Source organism: Mustela nivalis (assembly GCF_964662115.1).
Source record: "Mustela nivalis genome assembly, chromosome: 17".
Classification (NCBI taxonomy): domain Eukaryota; kingdom Metazoa; phylum Chordata; class Mammalia; order Carnivora; family Mustelidae; genus Mustela; species Mustela nivalis.
Genome location: NC_139036.1, coordinates 7,361,524 through 7,387,657, shown reverse-complemented (window position 1 = coordinate 7,387,657; position 26,134 = coordinate 7,361,524). Strand labels below are relative to the sequence as shown.

At 40.9% G+C, this 26,134-nt stretch overlaps 1 protein-coding gene across 5 annotated transcripts in view; it reads right to left on the bottom strand.

The window, feature by feature from the left end:
• Positions 1-26,134, bottom strand: part of MAP2K4 (mitogen-activated protein kinase kinase 4) — a 132,619-nt gene that overhangs the window by 96,405 nt on the left and 10,080 nt on the right. For 2 of the 5 annotated variants that reach the window (XM_082708444.1, XM_082708446.1), the window contains exons 2-3: positions 25,064-25,096; positions 752-854 (exon numbers count right to left, since the gene is read on the bottom strand). The exons of 1 other annotated variant lie outside the window; for it this stretch is intronic. In XM_082708444.1, the coding sequence (XP_082564570.1) occupies positions 752-854; positions 25,064-25,096 (136 nt within the window). Of the gene's footprint in view, positions 1-751; positions 855-25,063; positions 25,097-26,134 lie in introns of those variants that run through there. 2 more of the 5 variants (XM_082708445.1, XM_082708449.1) reach the window with 2 other exon arrangements.

Sequence of the window (26,134 nt, the reverse complement as noted above, 5' to 3'; positions counted from 1 at the left end):
CTGGCCTTGACCCTTTATGCTCACAATAGGTCTTATGGGGGGAAGGAGGGAGGCATCATTATTTAACACGACACTTCAATTCAAAGGTCTATAAATATTATTCTGAAGGTATTATTTTAAAGTAACAGATGTTTCTAATACTTTAAGTGACCTTCAGTAAGGTGCTAAAATATCATTTTTGTATTTTAATAAAAAATACTTAGGGGGAAAATATATATATATTTAGGGAATAAATTTTTAAAATAATCACTGACAGCTATACGTACACATCACGTAGACCTATACACGTACACATTCTTTCAATGTACTGTGACACGGAAATCTTACAGGAATGTCATTTACCCAGAACAGAACTCCTCTTGATCCCCTAGTGAGAAGGGATGATTTGTGCAGATCTGCAGGGGAAAGGTACGTCTCCTAAATACCACTTACAACTTAACTGGAGACCCAGAAGGAAAAGTCTAAACAATATTCTCAGATTTCAACGTGAGGAAAATTGAAGAGATAGCAAATTATCTGGATCTTCAGCACTCTTTCCCTTCAAGTAAACTTTAACAAGGAAAACTGTGTTCACCTACTTCAGACTACAGAATCAACAGCTTTCTAGTCAAGTTCAAACAGTAGTATTTCAAACAGCCTATAAGATCATGGAAATAACCAACACCTCGAGTTCGAAAAAGTACACAAAACACAGTAACTTTGAAACCTCCGCTTGAGTTGAGCCTTGTAGTTGATTACCAGGAATACTCACATGTGTGGGTTTTGAACTCCTGTAGGGTTGGGATTCAGAGTAAACCTTGCTGTAGATTTGAAAGGTGGATTTGCAAAATTCAACTTCAGTGCTTTGCGTTTACCTAAGAAATAACAAATAAAAAGTAAAAGTTTCAAGTACTATAAAACAGATACTCTTCCGAGGGTCTAAGAAATTCATACCCAAAAAGCAGAAAAATTTGTTTTAACACATAGTTAATATCATATTTTGGAAGGCAACAAAAAATTTCTCAGAATTAAGAACAAGTATATAAAAATGAACTGAAGCTATTATTAACCACAAATCACCCATTATCCTCCAATACAACAGAAAACGCTTCAAGTTTACAGTGTTCAGAGATGCTAACATTTTTGCAAAGGAGAATACCACTATAAAAATCATTTACCTCGACAGATAGACTGAAAAATACTAAAATAGTACCACCTTACCAGGGTTACTCTTCAACACCTTCATTTAATGAAAGGATTTCCCCCCAAACATAATATGAACACTTGAGTGAAGAATCCAGGAAGCAGTCTACAACCATAATGAGCTAAAATAAACACCAGGCCACTGTCAACTGCACGGTCACCACACAGGTATTTCAAATAATCTTATCTGGAGCAATGTCTTTGGGGTAGGGAGGTAAGGTAATCGTGTTTTATATAATATAAACAAAATCTGTCTGGTGGAGAAAAGCCAAAAAATTCAGAAAAGATAAAGAAAACAAAAATATACAAAATATTTTATATATATTTTATATATGTATGTGTGTGTGTGTGTATCTAGAGAATATATGGGTTTTTAAAATATATGTGTACTACATACATTTCTAAGTCCAATTATCCCAAAATAATCACTGTCTCCTAGAAACTATTTTCTATTTGTAGATACACAATCAGACAATACATTTTGCAACATGCTTTACTCCTTGACCACGTTTCTTTGTATGTCAATAAATCCTACAAAATAATTTCTTTGGGATTGTTCTCGATGGAGACTCTGCAACATAGCTGGGTTTTTAAACATCTGCAGCACATCTTAGTTTCGCACAAATGTTAAGGATACTTTTCCCAGCATCCACTCTTCCCAGTTTCTTATGCCTGTCTCTACCTTCTTAACTCCTCTGCAATCCAAACACTTCCCCACCCCAGAGGATTTGGAAGATGTATGAAGGGACTCATTCGGCTCGGCCTAGTGGTTTCAATATCTGCAAGCTTGAATGCACCACACCAGCTGGACAGGGGCACAGGCAAGAGCACAGAGCTGCTGGCCGGGGCTCCTGGATCTGCTCTCAGGCATGGACCTGTGGGCAGGAGAATGTGAATTCCCAAGAAGACCAGACACATCATTTTCAGAAGCAAGCACACTACAACATGAATTTCCCATGTAACTTGCCCACTCAGGTACCAAACATTTAAGTTTTATTTGACATCAAGTAGAGGGAGGACATTCAACCTACACATCCAAAAGGTACTCTTCTTGCAGCAAATTTAACTGTATTAAAAAGGCAAAAGCAAACTCTCTATATTACCAAAAACGAAACAAAACAAAAAACAAAAAACCTTCAAAAAATTTAAATGAACGCTTGGGAAAATCCTTCCCATACAAAAGGAGAAACTCTAAGTATATAAAGATACCACACAAGTCAAGAAAAATAGAGAATTTGACAAGGGTGTGAACAGTAAAGCAAAACTGAGAAAAAATTATGAGGAGGGACTCACTAACACCAAAAACATTTGAAAGTTTTGTTCATATGAGGGGCGCCTGATCTGTCAAGTCTGTTCAGCAGCCGACTCTTGACTTCAGCTCAGGTCACAATGTCCTGGGCCTGGGACCCACATCAGGCTCCATGCTCAGTGGGGAGTCTGCTTGGGATTCTTTCTCTTCCTCTCCCTCCCCCCCTTCTCGAACCCTCCTACCCCACACACACTCCCTTGCTCTCTCAAATAAATAAATAAAATCTTTTAAAAAAAAAAAGTTTCCTTCATGTGAAATTGGCAAAGCATTGGTCTCATTTTACACGCACACCAATTTTTTTCAATGGTCATGTGTTCATCAACGTGCCCAGGTAAAGAAATCACAAGTACAATACATTGCTGGTTAAAAACTAAATTGATGTAATATTTTTTCTTTAAAGATTTTATTTATTTGACAGGGAAAGATCACAAGTACGCAGAGAGGCAGGCAGAGAGAGAGAGAGAGGGAAGAAGGCTCCCCGCTGAGCAGAAAGCCCCATGCGGGACTTGATCCCAGGACCATGAGCCGTAGGCAGTGGCTTAACCCACTGAGCCACCCAGGTGCCCCGTAATATTTTTCTGATGAAAGGTTCAGCAATATACAAGAAAAAACTTTCATGAAAATGTTCTTTTACTTCTTAGAGATTTGTCTTCAGGAAATATTTAAAGGCAGAGGACCCTCCCCAGGCCTTGTACCCTAATGGAATCTGCCTGGCAGGATCTGGAAACTGCTTGGGACTGCTGCCTTTCTTCCTTCAGTGCTCTCCCGCTTTGAATGGGTCTCTCTAGAACCGGGTTCCAAAGCCAGTCCCACTCCTGGTTTTTGCAAGCAAGTAACCGGTCTTGTTTCCAGGTCTGCAGAGGGAGAGGAATTCTGCGTCACAAGGGATTGTACTCTGTCTCGCCCACACCTGATGTGGATGCTTTTGATGAGGAGACTGAAGCCTGTGGAACTGATGGTGTCTCGATCAGATCCGGGTTCGCACTGACACCGTAATGAGCTGCTAGTCTGGGAGCCACTGGAGCAGGGTGAGCGTACTTTGTACACGGGGCAGGTGTGTACCATGAGTGAGATGTAAGTGAAAACGGTGGCCCTCAAATACAACAGGTCCTAACCAATCCCTGGAACCTATAAATGCTACTGTATAGGACAAAGTTTATGGAGATAAAATTAAGGTAAGGACTTTGTAATCATAAATCTGAATGAGCTCAAATGCCCAAATCAAAAGCTGACCACCACCTGTGTGTCTCACCCACCACAATCTCTATATGGTGAAAAACTGAAAACACACTGGAATCAAAGGCAGGACAATAACAGAACAAAGCAGCATTATGAAAACCACCCAGAGAAAAACACCAAAATTGGCCCTTTCTTCAAAAGCTCACTTTGAGGGGACAGTAGCTATCCTCTGCAGGCAGATAAAATCTATTACGATAATTAAAACTCACTTAAACAGTTTCCTTCAAAATAAATATTTATATAAATACACACACATACACAGATTCCTTCTCAGCATGGCATTCATATTTAAACAAAATAAACTGGGCCTTAAAGGACATTTCCTGCATAAATGGACAAGCACACAAATGCAACACAAAGTAGCTTACATAAGCTAGATGTGGACACACTCCACACTTTACATCTTCAATGATCCTGAGAGCCATCCAAGCATATGTTCTGATCATTCACCAACAAAACATGCTAAATAATTCTAGAAAAGTTCACAGCCTAAGCAGAGCTGACTCAGAACCTGAAACTGGTGTCGGAGGGGTAGAGGTTAAGGTCAAGCAAACTACGTGGGCTCTCCCAGCAGGGCTCTGCACTCGCCAAAGGATGATCATTTTGAGATGAACTCACACGGCAGTCTTGAGAAGGAAGACCCCAGTCGGTCAAGCATGAGATTCAGGGAGAAGCAAAAAGAGACCACTTTTACACTACTTGAGCAAGGCGATCTCTGGCTATTTAATGAGCATCCTCCCCATCCCCCATTTCTTCTTCTCCCATTCACTTTCTCTAAGGAAGAACTTTTATTAGAACTTGTCCTTCTCATCTTTCTCAAGGGCCCCCAGAACCTAACCCCTAAAGGCAACTATGCACTCAGTTATTTTTAACAACGAAACTATAAGCAAATATGACATTAGAGCAACATGGGTTTTGTTTTGTTTTTTTAAAGCCTGCAACAACTTCCACAGGGAATAAAGGGCATAAGGAAGAGACTGATACTACACTGTCCTGTGGAGAGTTTTAGAAGCTAACAGAGATTAAAATATTTGTACAATAAATGTTGATCAAGGAAGATTATTAATTTGTTATTATAATTCCCCCTTGGGTGAGACTACCAAATAATCAATTCCTAACCAGTCAACAGAGATAAACAGAGCCTCCCTTATATCTACAGCAGCACAGAAACCAGGCATGATCAAACATCTTAAATTATTCATATGGAAGGAGCTTCCTGTGAGAGAAGACTTCCTTGTATATTTAAAAACTTATTCAGTGCCTGATACAGAAAATGCTTTCGAATGTGTATTAGATCAGTCTAACAATAAATTTCACATGGAGAGCCCCAGACAACTCAGATGTGGGGCAAATCAGCTGGAATAAGTTTCTGCTGTTTATAACCCAGAACCCTGACTCTTTGGGACAACAGTATTTGTCCCTGTTCAACACACTGGGGGGATCAGAATCACAGCCGGCTCGATGCTGGGCAAATGGCTCAGCAGCCTCATGCCCCGTTCAGCCACTCCAAGAACTGGGGCTCCACCTCTCTGTACCACCTCTGAAGTTCTGGTTCCAAAGTTCTGTCTTAAGAAAACATCCAGAAATTTTAAACAACCTTTCCAACACCATCCATATCCACCTTCCTCAGACTTCTCATCGGAGAAGCAGTCCCAAGGATGGGATCTTCAAGAAGATTCCAAACCATGATTCCGAAGAGTAAGGATTTGTCCAAGCATATCCACACCCACCTGAGAATGTTTTGCTCTTACTCTGACTGGAGCACAACGCAGGGACTCACAGAACACTGAAGGTGGAAGAAGACATCTTTCAACTTTATTTAGCTTCAGTGATTGGACAAAGAGCCCTGAATATTCTCCCTCCACTAACTTCTCGAGCAATACACATCTTTAACATCACTTTCCACAATCAGCTGAGCCGAGCCAGTAGCTGAGGTCAATGTCAGTCAAAAATGCCATCCAAGGGGGCACCTGGGTGGCTCAGTGGGTTAAGCCTCTGCCTTCAGCTCGGGTCATGATCTCAGGGTCCTGGGATCAAGCCCCACATCAGGCTCTCTGCTCAGCAGGGAGCCTGCTTCCCCGCTTCTCTCTGCCTGCCTCTCTGCCTACTTGTGATTTTTCTCTCTCTCTCTGTCAAATAAATAAAATAGTAAAAAAAAAAAAAAAAAAAAATGCCATCCAAGGGCAGCAGAGAGTCTACCAACCAACCATGGATGATGGCCACTCTCTGCGGTCCAGGTTTCCAGAGACACCCCTCCCCAACCCTCCAAAAATGAGAAAAAAGCAGTATTTCCTAAGCACTATCTCTAGTTTCCAAAACATTAAAACCAGCCTGTTCTCAGAGAGATCCTGTTCACACAGGATCCACCTTGTCACCCTTTCCCACCCTTCTCAAGCCTGTTCCCATCATCAAATTGGGAGTGATTTTCTGTTCTAAATGTCTATTGATTTATCTTTGAATTCTACAAATCATCTGTAACAGGTATAAAACAGCAGTTCAACCAATATTTACTGAATTAGAATTGTTTTTTTGGTTTGGTTTTGTTTTGTTTTGTTTTGTTTTTACCATCATTGCACTACCCTCTCAAACAACCTAATGGGCTTATTTTCTTTTACATCATAGGAAAGCAAGATTCTGCTGTCCTTGCAGTCAGAATCAGACAGCCAGATTCTTCCCACCAACCAGTAAGAAAGGAGACCATCTCTAAACTATGGCAGTCGATCTACATATCTTCAACAACAGTGGTTTCACCAAATCTGAAAAAGCAACAGTAAAATTTCTTACTGTTGATGGCAGTAAAGATGACTGAAGAGCAACAGATGCATCTAGAAGGTGGCCTTTTTGATATAATGTTAGTGGATCATCAGGCATTATGTGATAGATTGTTACCAAAATAGCCAGGAACGAATCACCTCTTTACAACATGACTTTGCTGCTCCTCCTGTCAAGAGGTGGAGTCCATCTCCCTACTTCTTCAATCAGGCTGGGCTTTGGACTCACCATGACCCCAAGAATATAGCAGAAAGGACATTGTAGGACTTCCAGAGCTAAGCCTTCCACGTTCACCCTCTTGGGAAGTGACCAAGTCTAAAGGTGAAGCAGCTCAGTCTAGCTTCTTGGGTGATGAAAATCCACACGCACCAAGAGGTCCAGAGGTCCCAGTCGTCCCACCTGAGCGTAGGCTCTACCAAAAGATCTACTAGCTAAACGCAGACACGTGACAGAGCTCAGGTGAGACCAGCACAACCACCACCCAACTAACAAGCAGAACCATAAAAACTAAACAGCTGCTCTTTAAAGCCACTGCTCAGAAGCCAAAGGAACTAGGGAGGAATCATCAAAAAGCAGTAAGAACCAGTCCCTCTTGTGTCTGCGCAATCCCAGTGCCAGCACAAGGGAGCTTCTAGAAGCTAGCACAAGAAAAAGCGAGAACTGGCACTACAGTGTAGATGTCGCTCATAGAATACCTACAGAAACATGAGTGACTGACCTACCAGGAACCAGAGCATCCCAGCAGGGGCAGAGGGAAAAGAACTGCTGAAATTCTCATTTCCCCCTCGGCTCTATCTCTTAGTACCTCATTTTCAAAACAGAGTATCCAGAGTCACTTGTTAAATCTGCAATCACCAGTTATAAAATGAGGAACACATGGGCGCCTGGGTGGTTCAGTGGGTTAAGCCGCTGCCTTCGGCTCAGGTCATGATCCCAGGGTCCTGGGATCGAGTCCCGCATCGGGCTCTCTGCTCAGCAGGGAGCCTGCTTCCTCCTCCCTCTCTCTCTGCCTGCCTCTCTGCCTACTTGTGATCTCTCTCTATCAAATAAATAAGTAAATAAATCTTAAAATAAATAAATAAATAAATAAAAAATAAAATGAGGAACACAATTTTAACTAGGCAACTTCATATCCAAACAATCTCAGAAATGAGGAAATAAAACGGTAGAGAAGAACTTACCCTCATTCCGTTTTCTACCACAATTCCTACAGTGGTGAGTGCCCTAAGCTATTGGATAGGCTCAAGTAAGTTGCGAGAGTAAGACAGGAAGGATGTGCGATTCGGAATCAGAAGAAAAGACGACTTTGTCCGTTTCCTCCCAGACTGGCATCTGGGTCAATTCGGGTAATAAACAGGCCACTGTCAGCTAATACTACTTCGTCCCCCTCCTCTGCCAGCCTTTGATACGTAAGAATGAACAAGTTCTAAAAATTTATAAAAACCTAACGTAGAACTCTGAACTCCCATCAATAAAGGAAAACATGGTCATTCATCCATACAGCTAAGCAGTTTGGAAACTGGATTGTTCTGAGTTTAAGAAACCAAAGAGGGAAAGTGCCAACAGGCCCTTTTAGCACACAGTTCAACACTTCTGTGTGTAAGATGGTTTTGGGGGAAGTCCAATGTCATTACTGACACAGCCACAGGTGCAGAAATATCACAGTTACACACAAGCTGTTGTGTCAGGTAATATGAAGAAAGATAAGGCAGCTGACCTGTCCACAAAGCCTGTTTTGTTTGGTATCCTAGCAAAATCAAAAATGAACATGGCAGGAGGAGGCTAAATGACAGGAACGGGGAGAATATTACTTCTGCTACATGATAATTGATTATCACTGAAATACTGATAAAGATAAGACAGGGGTGTTTCTGTGGTCAAGTACCAGAGGCATCTGTAAAACCACGACAAAAACAGTCCCTTACTTACTTGCCTGCCGTGTGATGCCGGGCTGGGGCTCACCTACCTTTAAAATACAATGATAGCAACTATGAACAGTAACTATGAAAAAAATGGTATCTACTCTGTTATTAGCTGAAAGTATCAAAACCTAATTGAAAAGTTAGTTAAATTGGTAAGTTCTCTAAAAAGGGAAGAACCAAAAAGAATGTGTCTGATACCTTTTAAACCAACAAAATATATGAGCAACAAAGGAAGCAAGAAATTCAGTTTGCTTTTTAGATTCCTTTCAACTCCTGTGCCAATAAAAATCCCTGTTCTTACCCAAAGCCAGCATCCCAATGGTGTTCAATTAGAAGCTAGGAACCCAGTATGGGGCGGTTAGCCAGGCTATCTGGTCTTGACACTCAGCTCTGCTACTTATCAGCTATACGCTCCTGGGCAAGTGACTTCACCTCTCTGCCACAGTCCCCACTCCTGCAGCACAGGACTGATGTTCCCCTCCTCTGAGCAGGGCTGGCAGGAGCGAAGGTATTACTGTGGCTGACACAGTCAGCCGTCACTCATTCTTTCCCACCCAGTTGTGTCCCGGTTTCGGCAGCAAGGTCCTGAACCAGGGTGGGAGATCATGGATAACCATGCTTCCTAAACGTTAAACATTTTCCTCACCTGACAGGCTTAGGGCCTTGGAGGCTCTGCTGCCAAAAAAAGAACCAAAATAATTCACTCTCACCCTTGTCCACCTCTGGCAGATGATTCCTACAGCTCTCCTCGGGTAGAAAGATTTCTGTAACCTGGAATACCAAGGACTCTGTCATTCCTCTACCAGGGCCTAAAGGGACACTGCTCTGACACAAAGGCATAACCATTTCTAGCAGATTCTGTGGACACCAGGCAAAGGCAAAAAAAGCATTTTAATGGTTGGAGGCTGCATTTCAATAGGAGACCTGGTTTGATTAACAAAAGTTTTCAGGGAGAGTCTGCATGCTGAAAAGCCTCAACTGGCTCCCAAAGGTGATCATCCAACATGGGAAAAAAAAAAAAAATTTTTTTTTTAAGATTTTATTTATTTATCAGAGAGAGGGGGGGAGAGAGCAAGCACAGGCAGACAGAATGGCAGGCAGAGGGAGAAGCAGGCTCCCCGCCGAGCAAGGAGCCTGATGTGCGACTCGATCCCAGGACGCCGGGATCATGACCTGAGCCGAAGGCAGCTGCTCAACCAACTGAGCCACCCAGGCATCCCAGGAAAAAAAAATTTTTAACTCAACTTCCATGGCAGTAAAATGGAGAGTTTACCAAGTTTCATCAAATGAAGCAGACAATATGCCCTAACATCCTTCCAAACCTAACATTAAAAACTCATACTGAGGGGCACCTGGGTGGCTCAGTAGGTTAAGCCTCTACCTTGGGCTCAGGTCATAATCCCAGGGTCCTGGGATTGAGCCCCTCATTAGGCTCTCTGCTCAGCCTGCTTCCCCCTCTCTGCCTGCTTCTCTGCCTACTTGTAATCTCTGTCAAATAAATAAACAAAATCTTTAAAAAAAAAAAAAAGAAAAGAAAAAAAAGAAAAAAAGAAAGGAAGAAAGAAACTCATACTGCTTCTTCATTCTTGAAGGGTTCCCCTAACCATCAACTCTGACATTGATTACGTGCCCCTCTACGGTCACCAGTAATTTTTACCTCAATTATGCACAATGTCACTATTATGAGTTTCTACAGAGAAATACACCTTTGAGCTAGCAATTAATTAAAGTCAACAACAACGCCCCACTTGGATCAGACTCTGAGCCAGAGGTCTACTACCAACGAGCAAATACTAATTCCGCAAGCTAAACTGGCCAAGGCCTGATTAGTCCAAACTTCAAAAATATGGGAGAGCCAGCTAATTCAGGATTACCAACACAGCACAAATGCCAAGGTTTTACTGAAATAAACAGGACTCAAATGCCCCTCCACATGGTCATGCTATTGGAATGAACACTGTCAAGCAGAACCTTGACTTTGGATTGCCACAGTCCCCCTTCTCCTGTGAGGTCCCCAGGTTCACTGAGGGGAAAAAAAATACACCTCTGTACCTTTGTCAAAACCACACAGCCCCACAGAAAGTTATGAAGGTTATGAAGTCATAACCTTCTGAAATGACCAAGAGTGTATGGGGGGGGGGGGGTCCTCTATCAGCTAAAATTTACAGTATTTTAATCTCCAACAAAACAGGAAAAGCTTATTCAAGACAAACCCCTCCTTCCAGAAGTCACACACCAAGGGTTTTGGAAGCACAGCCTCCATGGGACTCCAATTGGGAAATCCAGTTACATATTACACACCCACCTTGCGAAGATTCCAAATGGATATACCAAAAAGGTGTCACCTCTTACTGCCAACACAACTCCACTCCCCAGTTTCGGGGAGAAGAGAAAGAAGGTGCTGGTAATTCTAAGTTCTTCATTTGGCCCCCACTTGCGTAGCGTTCTCTATTAGACCACCGCCCTTCACAGCTCTTTCATCCTAAGACCTGACCTGGGGGAACTGGGTTGAGCATCCAACTCTTGGTTTCAGCTCAGGTTGTGATCTTGGGGTACTGGGGTTGACCCCAGTGTTGGACTCACACTCAGGGCACAGTCTGCTTGGGACTCTTTTTCCTTCCCACTCTGCCCCTCCCCCTGTTCTCTCTAAAATAATTAAGTAAAATCTTTAAAAAAAAAAAAAAAAAAAAAAGGCCTGACCTACACACCTGCACAAATTCCATTCCCACAGACACACAGCAACTATTAGGGTGTTGAGGGTCCTAACCAGGACAGGAGAACGTTCATACCAAGCCAGTAAAAGTACTCAGCACCCTGTCCAGGTGTTCAGAACACTTTAAAATCATGTCATGCCTAAAACAGCCAAACCCACAAGGCATTTACATTGAGCCTTAAATCTGTGAACAGGTCAACAGGGGCCCCACGGAGACAAGTGAGACATAAATGCTGTGTTGATCAAACCCACCAAGACATGCTGTGCGGGATGGTCAGTGGTCCTTTCTTCTGGGCTATACATAGGCCATGTGGTGACCTCTACCTCCCAGTAAGACCCCTCAACATTCTATTTAAACTCTTCATCAGCTCCCCAAAGTTTCAAGTTACTATCTTACCACGTACCAGCAGCACAACATTAGGATTTCTGGAAAATCATCCACATGACGGACTCATACTTCTTGGTAGCCACCTTTCTAGTGGGACGAGGCACATGACACATACACTTATGAAAACTGGGTCAAGGAAAGTCACAAGGCTTGTTCCAGCTGTCACCAATACCCTGGGGCCCACGCCACTGGCTTCCAGCCCACCTCACTGTTGAGACACACCACACAGCAGATAGTCTCAGAACAGCTGGCTTGAACTCTAACTAAAGGAACCAAAGTGCCCACTGGTCTCAAGCCACATTTATTCCTCCTGCTTGGTAGACCCCACTATCTACCACTACCATTTTAATGTCCAGCCCCCCAGAAATGAAAGAGGCACATTAACCGTATTTTCTAACTATGCCATCAGCCATCAATGCTTCAAACCTTTTTCATATGTGCCATGACGTGAGGGAAAGAACACTTGTACAACACAGTGGAGGGAACACAAGTGTGTTCTTGGCTAAAAGACACCGACCCAAGCTCCAGTGAGTAGCCAAGGCCAGAGGCCAAGGCGAGCTATGTTTCCGCTGACAGGTAATGTGCTCTCGGCAGCACCCAAACTGAGGAGCCCCCGCAACAACCAGATTGCACTTGGCCCTCTTGAAGAGTTTACTTAGAATAATATTAGCCATGAAACAAAGTCAGATTCTTATCAAACATTAATTCCTTCCTTTGTTTGCCTGAAATACCAATGAGGATCCCGACCCGTCACAAATAACTCTTCCAGACTCAATCCTACGTGAACTTCACTAACGAGTGGGTTAGGATAAAGAAAACTGTAAGACACAGGGAACTCAGCATCACAGTGACTCCCTTGGTCCTGGGAGGTGGGGCATACGGATCCTTTTCACAAAAGAAAATCAACCATCCACTGTCTTTTTTTTTTTTTTTTTTTTTTAATTTGACAGAGATCACAGGTAGGCAGAGAGGCAGAGGAGGAAGCAGGCTCCCTGCTGAGCAGAGAGCCCGATGCGGGGCTCGATCCCAGGACCCTGAGATCATGACCCGAGCCGAAGGCAGCGGTTTAACCCACTGAGCCACCCAGGCGCCCCACCATCCACTGTCTTAATGATACTGGCACCCATTCCTCTTTCTAGGTGGAAATGTAGATAAGCCCTCATGGAAAGCTGACAGATTCGAAGCTATGGGTCTGCTGTGTGCAAGGTAGTTTTGCTACAGCGTCTGTGATGTAATAAAAAATATGTCTGGTACTTGTCCTAGGTACCTGACACGGCCACTGGAATATTCCAAATGACAGAACTGTCTTTTGTTATTCATAACAAGCCCCTTCCTTCCTACCAAACCAGAGATTATGCTAATGAGGTGACAGGGCATGGGGACTCCCCCACGGGCACTACACCTAATTTCAGGATGGGAGGCTGGTCTCCAGAAAAACCAACCTAGTGCTAAGAGCAACTTTTAGTCCCATTCCCTAACCTCCATGGAGGGGAGAGGGCTGGAAATTGGCCATCACAATGGTCAATGATTTAATCAATTGTGCCTACAGTGCAACCTCCATAACCCCCCCAACCCCTACAAAACAAGGAGCTCAGGAGCTTCCAGGCTGATGAGCACTCAAAAGTCCTAGAAGGACGACTTCCCCCAGAGAAGACATGGAAGCTCTTCGTCATCTCTCTCCATACCTTGCCCCACACATCTCTTCCATTTGACTACTCCTGAATTGTTTCTTTTATAATAAAGTGATAAAAGTAAGTGTTTTCCTGAGTTCTGTGGGCCGTTCTAGCAGACAACGGAACCTGGCAGTGGAGTCATGGGAGCCCTCTAATCCATGACTGGCCAAGCAGACCTGGGCACCCCATTTGCGGCTGGATCTGAAGTGGGAGTAGTGCTGTGGGGCTGGCCCCTTTAACCTGCAGGATCTGATGCTAACCACAGCTAGGTACTGTTAGAATAGAACGGAACTGTCGGCACACTCAGCTGACATCAAAACACTGGAGAACTGCTTGGTATCAAAACACTGCATTGTCAAAATCTGAAACACTAAGAAGTGAAGAATATTAAGTCAGTTTCAAGAAATAAGTATTTTCCTATTTCCATTAATACTCATGCTTGATTTTTTATGCTATCCAAATCTATATTCAAGCCTAAAACAGGTTAAAAATATTGCAATTCAATTAAACTAGAAAAATATGGTTTATGAATATATTTTCTCTAACATATATCAACAGTCAATTTATAAACCGAATGGACGTAACATATTATCAACTTAAGTTGATTTAAGAAAGGTCTTCTTAAAGAATGAACATACATGACCACATTAGGCTAGCTCAGGAAAATTAGATATAAGGTCGTATTTACTTCTTTTCCTTTCTATTTAGCTCTGCAATGGCTCAGAGCTAACTTTTTATTCCAAGCTGACTTCTCCCTGGTCTCCAGAAAACACTTGATTCCCTTACCCTATTGCCCAATTTGCTTATCCCAAAGCAAAAAGTTCCTAGCGGCATATCAAATTTCACCTGTAATATCCTCTCCCTGCCTTTTTTTTTTCACCCTATGTCCTTAGGAATCTAGAAAGGCAAAGGCAGGAATCAATTTTGTTCATATACATAATTTTGCATATATTTTCATTCAATTAAGATAATCTGGAGAGCCTTCAGGTAATCTTTTACCACTAAATGGCACTCTTACATGACCAGAAGGTTAACCTTCACTGACTATGTGTGCTGATGGTAAGACAACTTGTACCAGACACACTGGCTACTTACTGCTGCAAAGCAGGAGAATGCAAGCCTTCTTCCAGTAGCCTGCGCTACCTAAGACAGAAGTAAAGCCTTATTTCAAAGATAATTTCCCTAATTCTAAAACACCATCAGTAACTCAGCAATCATTTAGTAACTGCAGAGGAGGGGCAAAAAATAAAATAAATTAAATTAAAAATCACACTATGCCATTTTTAACTAGTCTTCCTTTATTGATATAACAACCTCTCTCCTTAGAAACACGGTCAAGATTTGAATAGAAGCATTCTTCACATGCAGAACCTAAATATTCATCTGGATGATTTCTGACCACTGGTAATTAGATCTAGCACTCCAGTGACTCAGGACTTCTCAGAACAGCACAGCACAAGAACGCAAACATTTCTTGAATAAAGGGGTAATCCAAGCTCACATTTTGCTTTTTTTTCCTCATTAATCAAAATATGTGTGGCAAGAAATTATGTTCTCTGAAGAGTTAGCCAGAAGCCTTATTAGCTCATTAGCATAATCTCTGGTTTGGTAGGAAGGAAGGGGCTTGTTATAAATAACAAAAGATACTTCTATCACTTGGAATATTCCAGTGGCTGTAGGAGCTCTGTGCCAGGTACCTGGGACAAGTACCAACTATATTTTTTATTGCATCACAGACGCTGTAGGAAAACTACCTTGCACACAACAGACACATAAATTAGCCATGCTCTGGCCTTCAAGAAGATATTTGGTGTTTTCCGGGCGGGGGGTTATTTTTATTTTTTAAGATTTTTTTTTTTTAAAGTAATTTCTACACCCAACATGGGGCTTGAACTCACAACTCTGAGATCCAAGAGTCACCTGCTCTCCTGACTGAGCCAGTCAGGCACCACAGATACTTGGTATTTTTACTGGCCGTGGGTTGCATGACATGTGACAATCTTTTGTATACTCAAACGGCTTTTCCATTTCAATGCTGCATTACACTATACATACTTTTTAATTTTTAAGCAATAATCTATGATCTAAATTTAAACTCAAATCCAACTGTGTTACTACCAAAGCAAATAACAAAGGCAGAAAGTGAGTGAGCCTCCTGTACACAAAGCTAATACTATGTACGCACAAGCAACAACGACAGCACTATCACACTCCTCTGGTTATTAGTATCGAAGAGCTTCTTTGGACCCCACTGAATAATTCCTCCCAATTTAAAAACCATTAAGCTGTAACACTTTCATTTCTTAGTGAACACAAATACTATTTGTTGTCCATAAATGTATTCCATAAATTAAGGTTTTTGAAAGGTTAAAATAAAGTAAGAGTAATCACGAGAGTAAATGGCACTCAAAGAGGATACGTTGTATCCCTTCTGCTTCCTGAACGGGAGGATTTTGATGGCAATTTCTCCAACTGGTTGTCTACAAACCGGGTGTGATCAAATCAGTTGTAGAACATCATAAAGGAGAGACTTCAATAATTCAGTTACAAGAGAATTAACTACACAGGAATAGTGAAAAAGGAGAGCTGGGGAAGACACTTTTGCTACTGAAGGGTGCATAATGACACCTGTGGGACAAGACCACACCATCAGTGAAAAGGCAATTGTTCACCAGAACGCCAAGTAGTTCCCCAGGTTTTTTTTATATCCTGGATGAGAACTCTAACTTACTTCTATTCTCACCACCCTGCCTTTTGATGACTAATGCTGGCACCCAAGTAATGGGAAGGCAATGCCCTAGAGAACCTGAGCATTCTAAGCACTGAACAGAAATTAATAAGCAAAGCCAGACTCTGATTTGGAATTGGATCTTAATGTGGCAGAACTGGTCTCACACACTCACGAATTCTTCAAATTCACCAAAAAATGTCAAGAACAAGTATTTGACATGTTTTCTAATCATCTTCAGAGATTAAGAGATTTTAAAAAGCAAAAAAGAACCCTGATTAAAGGAGAGGTTGAGGGGCACCTGTGTGGCTCAGTGGGTTAAGCCTCTGCCTTCAGCTCAGGTCATGATCTCAGGGTTCTGGGATCGAGCCCCACATTGGGCTCTCTGCTCAGAGGGGAGCCCGCTTCCCCCCTCTCTCTGCCTGCCTCCCTGCCTACTTATGATATCTCTCTCTTTCTCTCTCTCTCCCTCTGTCAAATAAATAAATAAATAATCTTTTAAAAAAATAATTAAAAAAATAAATAAAGGAGAGGTTGACTTATGTTCCTGGGCATGTAGGTAAATTTCCAGTCTCAATTCTCCCAAAGTACAGAAAGGCACAATAAATGTCTGTGTGTATGTGTGTACCCAGAGACATGTACGTTCTTCAACACTGGTGCAGTTAAGTCAGAGGTGATCAGTGCTTCATTTAACTTGCATCCAATGGTATGCCCAAACACAAATGCTGGGGTTTTTGGCTGAATATAGCTACTCTTTGCAGAACCCACAAATGTTTGGTAGTGTGAGTTAACCAGTCCCCAACGAAATAATTTAGACAAAAATCATTGATGATGGCTAAAACCATCAGGTGAAAAGCTCACGGGGACTTTTCTCACTGACAGCACCTAAACCCAGTGATTAATCTTAACAAGGGCTACTATCAGAAATCCTGTGCCTCCTGATGTGATGCAACAAGAAATACACACCACCCATTAAAGCCTTCCTGCCAAAAACTGGAATCTCTTTGTGATCAAGCCTCTGTCTCTAACTGCCAATTAACAGAAGCTACAGGGCAACAAGGAACCTGTAAAACACTAATTACTAAAAGGACCTAATCAGCCAGATGCAAAATATGCAAAAAGCTACAAAATGCATGACCCAATTTTTTCAAGGAATAAACGGCAAGAGAAAAAAAGAAGAGGGAACCACCATAGATTTAAAGACACCAAGAGACATATCAACCAAACCCAGTATGTGTGGACCTCCCTGAGATCTTTACTTGAACAAATCAACTGCAAATATCCGTAGGGCACTAAGGAGATCTGAACACTGAGTGGCTATCTGATAACGGTGTTTTATTTATTTACCAGTGTGACAGTGGTCTGAGGTTATGCATTTAAGAGTTCTTATCTCTGAGAAGACTGTGACTGACACAAACGACACAAGGTGGACGACATCCTGAAAATCAGAATCAGTGTGAAGATACTTCAGCAGACATGGGCAGAGGGAGGAGAGCACATGAAATACTGAGGGGCCACAGGTTGGTAACCACTGATGGGATATAAGGGGCTCATGGGGGTGGTTAATACTACACTTCTTTCATCCGAAGCTTTTAAAAATTAAACAACATTCTTTCTACCATTCGTAACGAACAGGAAGTCAGGGGGACATGAATCTCTTGCCAATAGCACGAACGGGTTGTGAGGAGTCTGCATACAAATCCATCCTCACGCCGCACAAGGCTACGCCACCTTGTTCGGGACTCTCGTGTCTCATCTTGGCCACTGCTCCCTGGACATACAAAGTCATTGGAGAGTCTGGAAGCAATTCATTCTCTGAGTCCGTCTAGGCTAGAATAGTACGTATTTCTTTAATTATCAAGTTTTCTCCTAGTGGTAGATCCCCTATGTCCTAACTTCAGAGACAGAGGAAGGACTCTTTCCACTTAACATTCAGCCAGGCTAATTAGATAACACTGAAACTCTCCAAGGCCAGAAAATCAGAAATGATACACGTGATGAGCCCAGATCTCACGCTCATTTGCAAGTGAAGGCCGCCAGAAAGCCACCTGTTTAGAAAATCAGTCCTAGGGCGCCTGCGTGGTTTACTCGGTTGGGCGTCTGCCTTCAGCTCAGGTCATGATGGCAGGTCCTGGAATCAAGTCCCGCATCCAGCTCCCTGCTTGGTGGGGAGCCTGCCTCTCCCTCTCCTCCCCGCGTGTGCTCTCTCTCATTATCTCTGTCTCTCTCTCTCTCTAATAAATAAATAAGTAAATGATATTTATTAAAAAAGAAAGAAAATTAATCCTACGAGCACCCCTGCTTTCTTCCAAGAAGTAAGAAAACACAATGGTTTACAGCATGTCGACTATGACCAGAGTAAGGTCACACAGTTCTGTCACTCATTAGCTGGATGACTGGAAGATTTACTTATTAACCTTTCTAGGCATAATAGTTACTATACCTGCCTCGTGAAGTTGTCGGAATTAAAAAAGTTAACAGAACCTGCTCGGAACAGGGTCTGGCACACCGTAAATGGGTTACTATTATCATTATCATTTCTGCCAGTCCGTCTCTACATGTTCAATCTCTCAACGAACACAAGCTCCCTCAGAGTAGGCTCTAGATCGAATTCATCTTTAAAGACCCCAGTGCCTCTTATCATTAGCACTATTTGTTAAATGTTACATTCGTGCCTGTTTATTTAACCTTATACAAGGTTCTCTACAGGGGAGGGAATATGATTATATACACTTGATTTTCATTTCTCATTACTGTTCATCTAACTCTGCCTAATGAGAAGATGAACACCAGCCTGGGTGGTGTAAAAGTTTCTTATAAAACTTTCTTCTAGTACACCTTTTCATCTAGACACTTGCATCTGGATTTTGAAAGCACTCGTAAAATCATGTCATGGGAATCCCAAGTATTGGCAATACCTTGTTTGAAAACCATCACCTTAAATTGAAAACCACTTTGATTACTTAGAGATTTAGTTGGGAATACACTCTGGAAACCTTCCACAAAATTTCTGCCCTGTAGCTGCCGATCCACAAAAATTTTTGTTGTTGTTGTTGTTGTTTTTTGTCAAACAGCCCAACACTGCCAATAGTGAAGTTCAATGGGCCAGTGAAGGAAAACTTTCTGCACTGTAGGATTATCACTCATTTTTTTCTTGCTCAAAAACACCACACATTAAGCTTCTCCAAAAGATTTTTAAGGTGTAGTAGCTATTCAAAACCTTCCTTCTCCTAGCAACCAAAACCATTCTTCAGGAGGGATTAATGTTCCCTCCACTTTCAAGATCAAAGACAATTAGGCAACATTCCCCTTGGAATGATATACAGTATAAAGGGATTGTGTGAACCTTGACTCTGACTGTACCACTACTACAATCCTTGGGCTAGAACTTGTATAAAAGCTGTTTCGAAGCAGATGGACTTTCCACAGGCAGTTTATCATGGTCCACAAAGTGAATATTCTGGATACTAGTCGGGCTTATGGCAAATCTTACAAAAGCCTTGTCTGTCAACTAACTTCAGCATATAAACTTAAAATATAAATAATAGTAAATTTTGGGGCGCCTGGGTGCCTCAGTGGGTTAAGCCTCTGCCTTCGGCTCAGGGTCCTGGGATCAAGCCCTGCATCAGGCTCTCTGCTCAGCGGGGAGCCTGCTTCCCTTCCTCTCTGCCTGCCTGTCCGCCTGCTTGTGATCTCTTTCAAATAAATAAATAAAATCTTAAATAAATAAATAAACAGTAAATTCCATATAAACTATATAAATTTAAATAAAACTTGTTAGCCTCCTATAGCAACATTCTGTTTGTAATTGCTAAAAAAAACTTAGCTGAGTTTCATAAATTCCAAATGGTATAATCTTAGCCATTGGGTATAAATTTTTGCTACATAAAATGGAAAATCAGAAATGTAATCCACTGAATTTTCTAAGCTCTTAGTTTAAATACAGAATGGTTTGACTCCCTCCACTACTTCCTTCCCCTGATTTTCTACATACTCTACCTCCAATACAGTTAAATACTCTCGAGCAAAACATCATCTTTTATGGACACTTATCAGGTCAGTAAACTTATTAATGATTTCCTCAAGTTTCTGGAAAGATTTACAAAACATCCTTCCTCCTCTTTATGGTTTCTTTTTATTATTATCAACTTAAAAACAATTAGGGATGCTTACTGTAAAAGAGTAGTTTCATGGGGCGCCTCAGTGGCTCAGGTCATGATCTCAGGGTCCTGGGATGGAGCCCCATATTGGGCTCCCTGTTCAATGGGGAGTCTGCTTCTCCCTCTCCCTCTGCCCCTCTCTCCACTCATGCACTCTACCTGCCTCTCTCTCAAATAAATAAATAAAATCTTAAAAATTTAAAAAAAAAAGAGAAGTTTCACAATTAAATGAGAATTTGTCATTAGGACACCTCCATTTTTTTCTCCAAATACTCTGATGTGCAGTGTTACCAAAACCCACCTCTACCTGTAATCCAATTTCTATTTGTGACTTCAAGAATAAAAGTCAGCTCTGGAGCGCATAATTTTCTAAATAAAGATCCTGCTGTTTATGTAAACTTTCCCAAGTAAAACAATTTTTAAAAGCCACTAAAAAAAAGTTTTCAAAGCTACCAAAAAGAGTAAAGGCTACAGAAAAGTTGTAAGACTCTACCCAAACTTGTCTTTAGCACTCAAGAACCCTATTGTGTGTGCACCTTAATAAGTCATAATTCTCACCCAAACAAAAAAGTCAGAATGCTAATACACTACGGTAAATTTGACATCTATAAAAGCACTTCTCAAAAAATGTTTCTAGGCATATCACTGACCCCCCCACCGCCAAAAATCGATTTTTTTAAAAGATTTTATTTATTTATTTGACAGAAAGAAATCACAAGGAGGCAGAGAGGCAGGCAGAGAGAGGAGGAAGCAGGCTCCCTGCTGAGCACAGAGCCTGATGAGGAGTTTGATCCCAGGACCCTGGGATCATGACCTGAGCCGAAGGCAAAGGCTTTAACCCACTGAGCCAGCCAGGCGCCCCAAAAATCAATTCTATAAAGCAAAGCAAATCATATTCTGAAGAACTGTGTTTAGGTTAGCTGATTAAAGCCACTGAGATATGATCATTCAAACCTGGTCATTCAAACTTGGTCAGAAGTCACATAAACACCTTTACAAGTACAAAATCATTATCTCCAAATGATAAATGATGAATTAATCAACCTTCCAAATGTAGGCACTCTAATCAGAAAGAACATTGTTCCCTAAAGTAGTCTTACATTCAGACTTCAGAATAATGTGACAATCCAACAGTGTTAAAAGAAATATAACACTGTTGTCTTAAATAATTATAACTTCATCTATTTACTTATCTTAAACAAATTTATTTAGAAAATCAAAAGGCAAATAAATGCAAACTATAATTGATAAAAAAGAAGACCATGAGGTGCAAAGTGGATTTTTATTGAATTTCTATAAAAATCTGACTCCAACATTAAATAGGCAATCTCACAGTGTGTGTAAATGCTCACACACACATTTCCAATAAAACTCCACTAGCTTAAAACAGGCAATTGTAGTAAACTAATTGGAATAGTGATGTAACAATATAAGAAACAAAAACTATGTGAAAGTCAAACAATGGGGGAAAATTAATCCTTCAGAGCTTCCATTAGTCATCAGAATCATCTTACAATAAGTCTGATTTACGATGGAGAACTGAACATTTGAAGCAGTTGTACTCACTGACTTTTAACAGGATCTAATTTTGTGCTCTTTGCACCCCCTCCCCTCCTATGACCATTGTATGACATACAAATATTCTTAATGAAGGAAACGTAAAGTCCTCTGATAATTTTGAAACATCCTTAGAATAAAACAGAAGATTCTCACACTTGAGTATGCTCTATTGGATGAGAAAAGACTACCTGAGTGATTTCAAGCCCTCTATTTTCAAAGAGGCAATGACCACTTTTAACATCAAGTTCACGTATTTCAAAGGTAAGACTGCAAACATTACAAAACTGTAATTTTTGGGGCGCCTGGGTGGCTCAGCGGGTTGAGCCGCTGCCTTCGGCTCAGGTCATGGTCTCAGGATCCTGGGATCGAGTCCCGCATCGGGCTCTCTGCTCAGCAGGGAGCCTGCTTCCTCCTCTCTCTCTCTCTGCCTGCCTCTCTGCCTACTTGTGATTTCTCTCTGTCAAATAAATAAATAAAATCTTTAAAAAAAAAAACTGTAATTTTTAAAGTAGGACCAATCTTGGAAAAAAGTTACGGATGTAAGCAACTGAAAACTTACAGTTTAGTACAAAAATAAATGGTGTCAACTTAGAGGTGGCCATACCTACCAACTTTCCTGCTTGGACCACCCCAGATATACGTGCCCACTCCCCCCGAGTCTCCCACTGAGGTCCCAGTCACAGACAGTTCGGCTTCACTGCAAAGCAGGGCGAGCCCATTGCTGGTTCTCTGAGCCACGATCTCCAATCAGGGAAGCAGCTCTCAGAGACCCACGGCAGGCAATCTCCGCCCACTGCGCTGTTCTCGCTGAGGACCTCAGCAGGTGCCCACCTGTCCTCCTCCGCCACCCCACCCTGGATCCAGCTGTGAATCAATCTATAGCATCCGCCGCTGAACACTCAGAACCGAGCCAGGATCAACTCAAGTCACTACACTACAAGCTCACTAAGGGCAAGGACCTAACTTACTTGCGGACCAATTGTTTCCCTCTCGCTACGCACCGAGGTGTCCAAAAGGTGTTTTCTGAATGAGTGTATCAAACTGTACTAAATCCCAAAAGCTGGAAAACAAAGAGGGCAACCTCCCATAAAGAGGGGGAAAAATAAAAAAGGAGACATGAGAAGGCAGAGTGAAGGGGTACTGAAAATCCAAAGTGAGCATCAAAGTGCCAATACACACGCTCCCATGTGCGGCTCTTCCATGTGGGCCGCATCGCTGATCTGCGGTTGCTGCAACAACGGAAAAGGGACAGAGCCATTTAGGGGGTCTAGAGGCACTTTTCATCTAGCTATAGAGCTTTTTATGGACACTGCATACACAAATTTAAACTTAATAAAATCAGTACATTTCTCTTGTTTTGTGTTCACAACTGGGCTAAGTTAGAAAAAAGGACAATGTGAATGCAGCTTTAAATTTTTTAAATGTTGGCATTTTCCTTAGATTTTGTCCACACATAAATTAAAAATTATATTAAACTTTAAACAAATATTTCTAAACTAAAAATTATTGAAGTGTATTAAAATTAAAAACAGCATAAAATCAAAGTTGTAACTTCATTACATATAGATGTATATCATATATGTAGGTTCATTATGGACAGGAAATCACATAATATTGTTAAAGGTAAGAGAAAGATAATAATAATAATAATGAACCAATTAAAAAATTGTATCCTACAGCCTAGCTGCCCTACGATCTATCATGAGTGAACCATTCCAGAAATAAATTTTTACTAACTACATTTCAAAGGAAGTCACAATGTTCAAACAATGGAAATTATAAAACATTTTGATCCCATCAGAAAACTTTAAAACAGCAGAAAGTTTTCTCCAGGTTAAACGTTGTTTCCTTTGAACTAACTAACTTAAAAATGATCTATATTGGGGGATCCAAAATGTGCAGCATGGTGACTATTGTTAATGATACTGTATGATACACTTGAAAATTGCCAAAAGAGTCAATTTTTTTTTTTTAAGATTTGTTTATTTGACAAAGGGTATAAGAGGGAGTAGACTCCCTGCTGAGCAGGAAGCCAGCCCCAGGAGCTCCATCCCAGGACCCTAGGATCATGACCTGAGCCAAAGACAGATGCTTAACTGACTGAGCCATCCAGGTGCCCTAAAAGAGTAAATCTTAAATGGTCTCAGCACAAAAAGAAATACTAATGTTATGGGAGGTGAGGGAGGTGCTAACTATACTGTGATAATCATTTTGCAATATTTATCAATTCATCACACTGTACAGCTTAAACTTAATGTTATATGACAATTAAATCTCAATAAAGCTGGGAGGGAGAAGGATGTTTATCAAAAAGTTGTCCCCATTCTTCCTCATTCTGTGAGTAAATCAGCAGATGATGATACTAGTTATATTATATTGGGGGATTTTTTTTTTTTTTTTTTTTTTTTTGGTCAACTGGAGAGTAGCCTCCTTGAGTGAAGGTTTTTTGAAACTGCATTTATACAAGTGATATTTAAGGTTAAAATGAATTTGTTTTAGCTTTAAAAATGTGCTTTAATAGAAAACGTATTCTGTACTCAATAAAGACTAGTGTCCTAATATAGAGTACTAGTCTATAGTGGGTTAAGGGGAGGCAGGAGAAGGAAGAAACAAACTGTTTCAAAGAGAAAAGTTAAAATGCTCTAAGTGTATGGTTCAAAAAAATCAATTTTAAAGCATGAAAATTCTTAGTAGAGTGACATACTTTATTGCAGCACGATATTAATAGAAACCTTTCCTCAACTTGTAGTCTAAATTATGATTAAGTCCAAATACCTATGTACAGCTTTTTATAACTACATCATATAAACCTATCTTTTGATACCTGTATACATCTTTCTAAATCTAGTCTGCTTTCTGGACCTATCTACATTTCCAAATCTACATACATCTGCATATCTATATATGTCTTTCTATGCCTACATACATTTGAATATCTGTATCTTTCTATTTCAATTTCAAGTGCAAACAAGAACAATTTACAGGGGCACCTGGGTGGCAGTGGGTTAAAGCCTCTGCCTTCAGCTCAGGTCATTATTCCAAGGTCCTGGGATCAAGCCCCACATCCCCACATGGAGCCCCACATCCCTACATAGAGCACTCTGCTCTACGGGGAGCCTGCTTCCTCCTCTCTCTCTCTCTCTCTCTGCCTGCCTTTTTGCCTATTTGTGATCTCTGTCAAATAAATAAATAAAATCTTTTTTTTTTTTTAAAGAACAACTTACAATCAAGAATATAACAATGACTTTTTTTTTTTTTTTTTTTTTTTTTGTATTTGGAGTAAGAATGAGAAATGGAAGCTCTTTTAATGTAAAATTGCCATGGTTGGTTAGTTGAAACAATAGTGGACACATTCCCAATACCAAGATGGATATGAAAAAAAATAAGTAGCATAGTATCATAAAATTTGTAGCTTACTTTGTGCCTTTTCACAGAAGTTTATCTGAAAGCCTAAAGTAAAAGAGATAAGTTCCAGTTCATTGATTGTAAATCAAACAAACCAAAATTAGAACATGACATTGCATTTTTATGTTACATTTGAACAAAACCAATTCAAGAACAGTTCAAATCACATAAGCCCCACTATCACAGTGATAAATGTAACATACAGGCTTTCTTTAAAAAAGTCAGCTGTCTCAGATAAAGCTGTACTTTATCAAGCGGAGCTGAAGTCAAGTTTAAATTCTAAATTCTGCCGTTACCTTAACTTTTCACATCTATTCGAGAAACAGAGTAGCCATTAGCCCCTGGAAGTCAAGAGTAACTTTTCAAATATTCTTATTAATTTTTTAAATCCAGAAATTCATAACACATTACAGGTTATTTTTATTAACTCATACTACTTAGAACTATTCATGATTAATTGCTACACTGATTCAAAGGCTTCAAAAGTAGGTCATAAATTGGGAAGCCTCAACACTCAAACCAACCTTTTCTAGTCAATTCGCTAACTTCAAGCGTAAGACAGTGAACTAGTGAGGAGGGGCAGAAACCCTTCTAAGGGAGGCCTGACAAGAAGACTGTGTCCCTAGGAATGATACAGCAGAATGGAACCTTACAAGTTACAGGAAGAAAACCTGTGAACTCATTTCCCAAATCCAGCTCGACATGCTTATACCTTATGCCTACATTCATACAGATGTAATTTTTTTGTAAAATGCACTCAGTAAAATAGGCTGTTTATGGCCAAACCTTCGCAAAATCTCATCCTCTTGGTTTAAGTGCGTCTGGTTTTCTTAGTAGTCTTCCTATGCCTGTGTTCATGAATGCTTTTGGGAACAACATGGGGAAATTCAGAATGAGGATCCACTCAAGCTTGCATTTATGCAAACACAATCAAAACTTCGGGAAAAAAAAAAAAAAAAAAAGAGCCAGGACTAAAAGGAAGGAGTGTTTAAGTTGTCTTTCTCATCCAGTTACCAAGATGCTTAAGATTCTAAGATAAAGACCTCACAACATACAAAACCTGAAAAATCTTAAGGTAGCTAC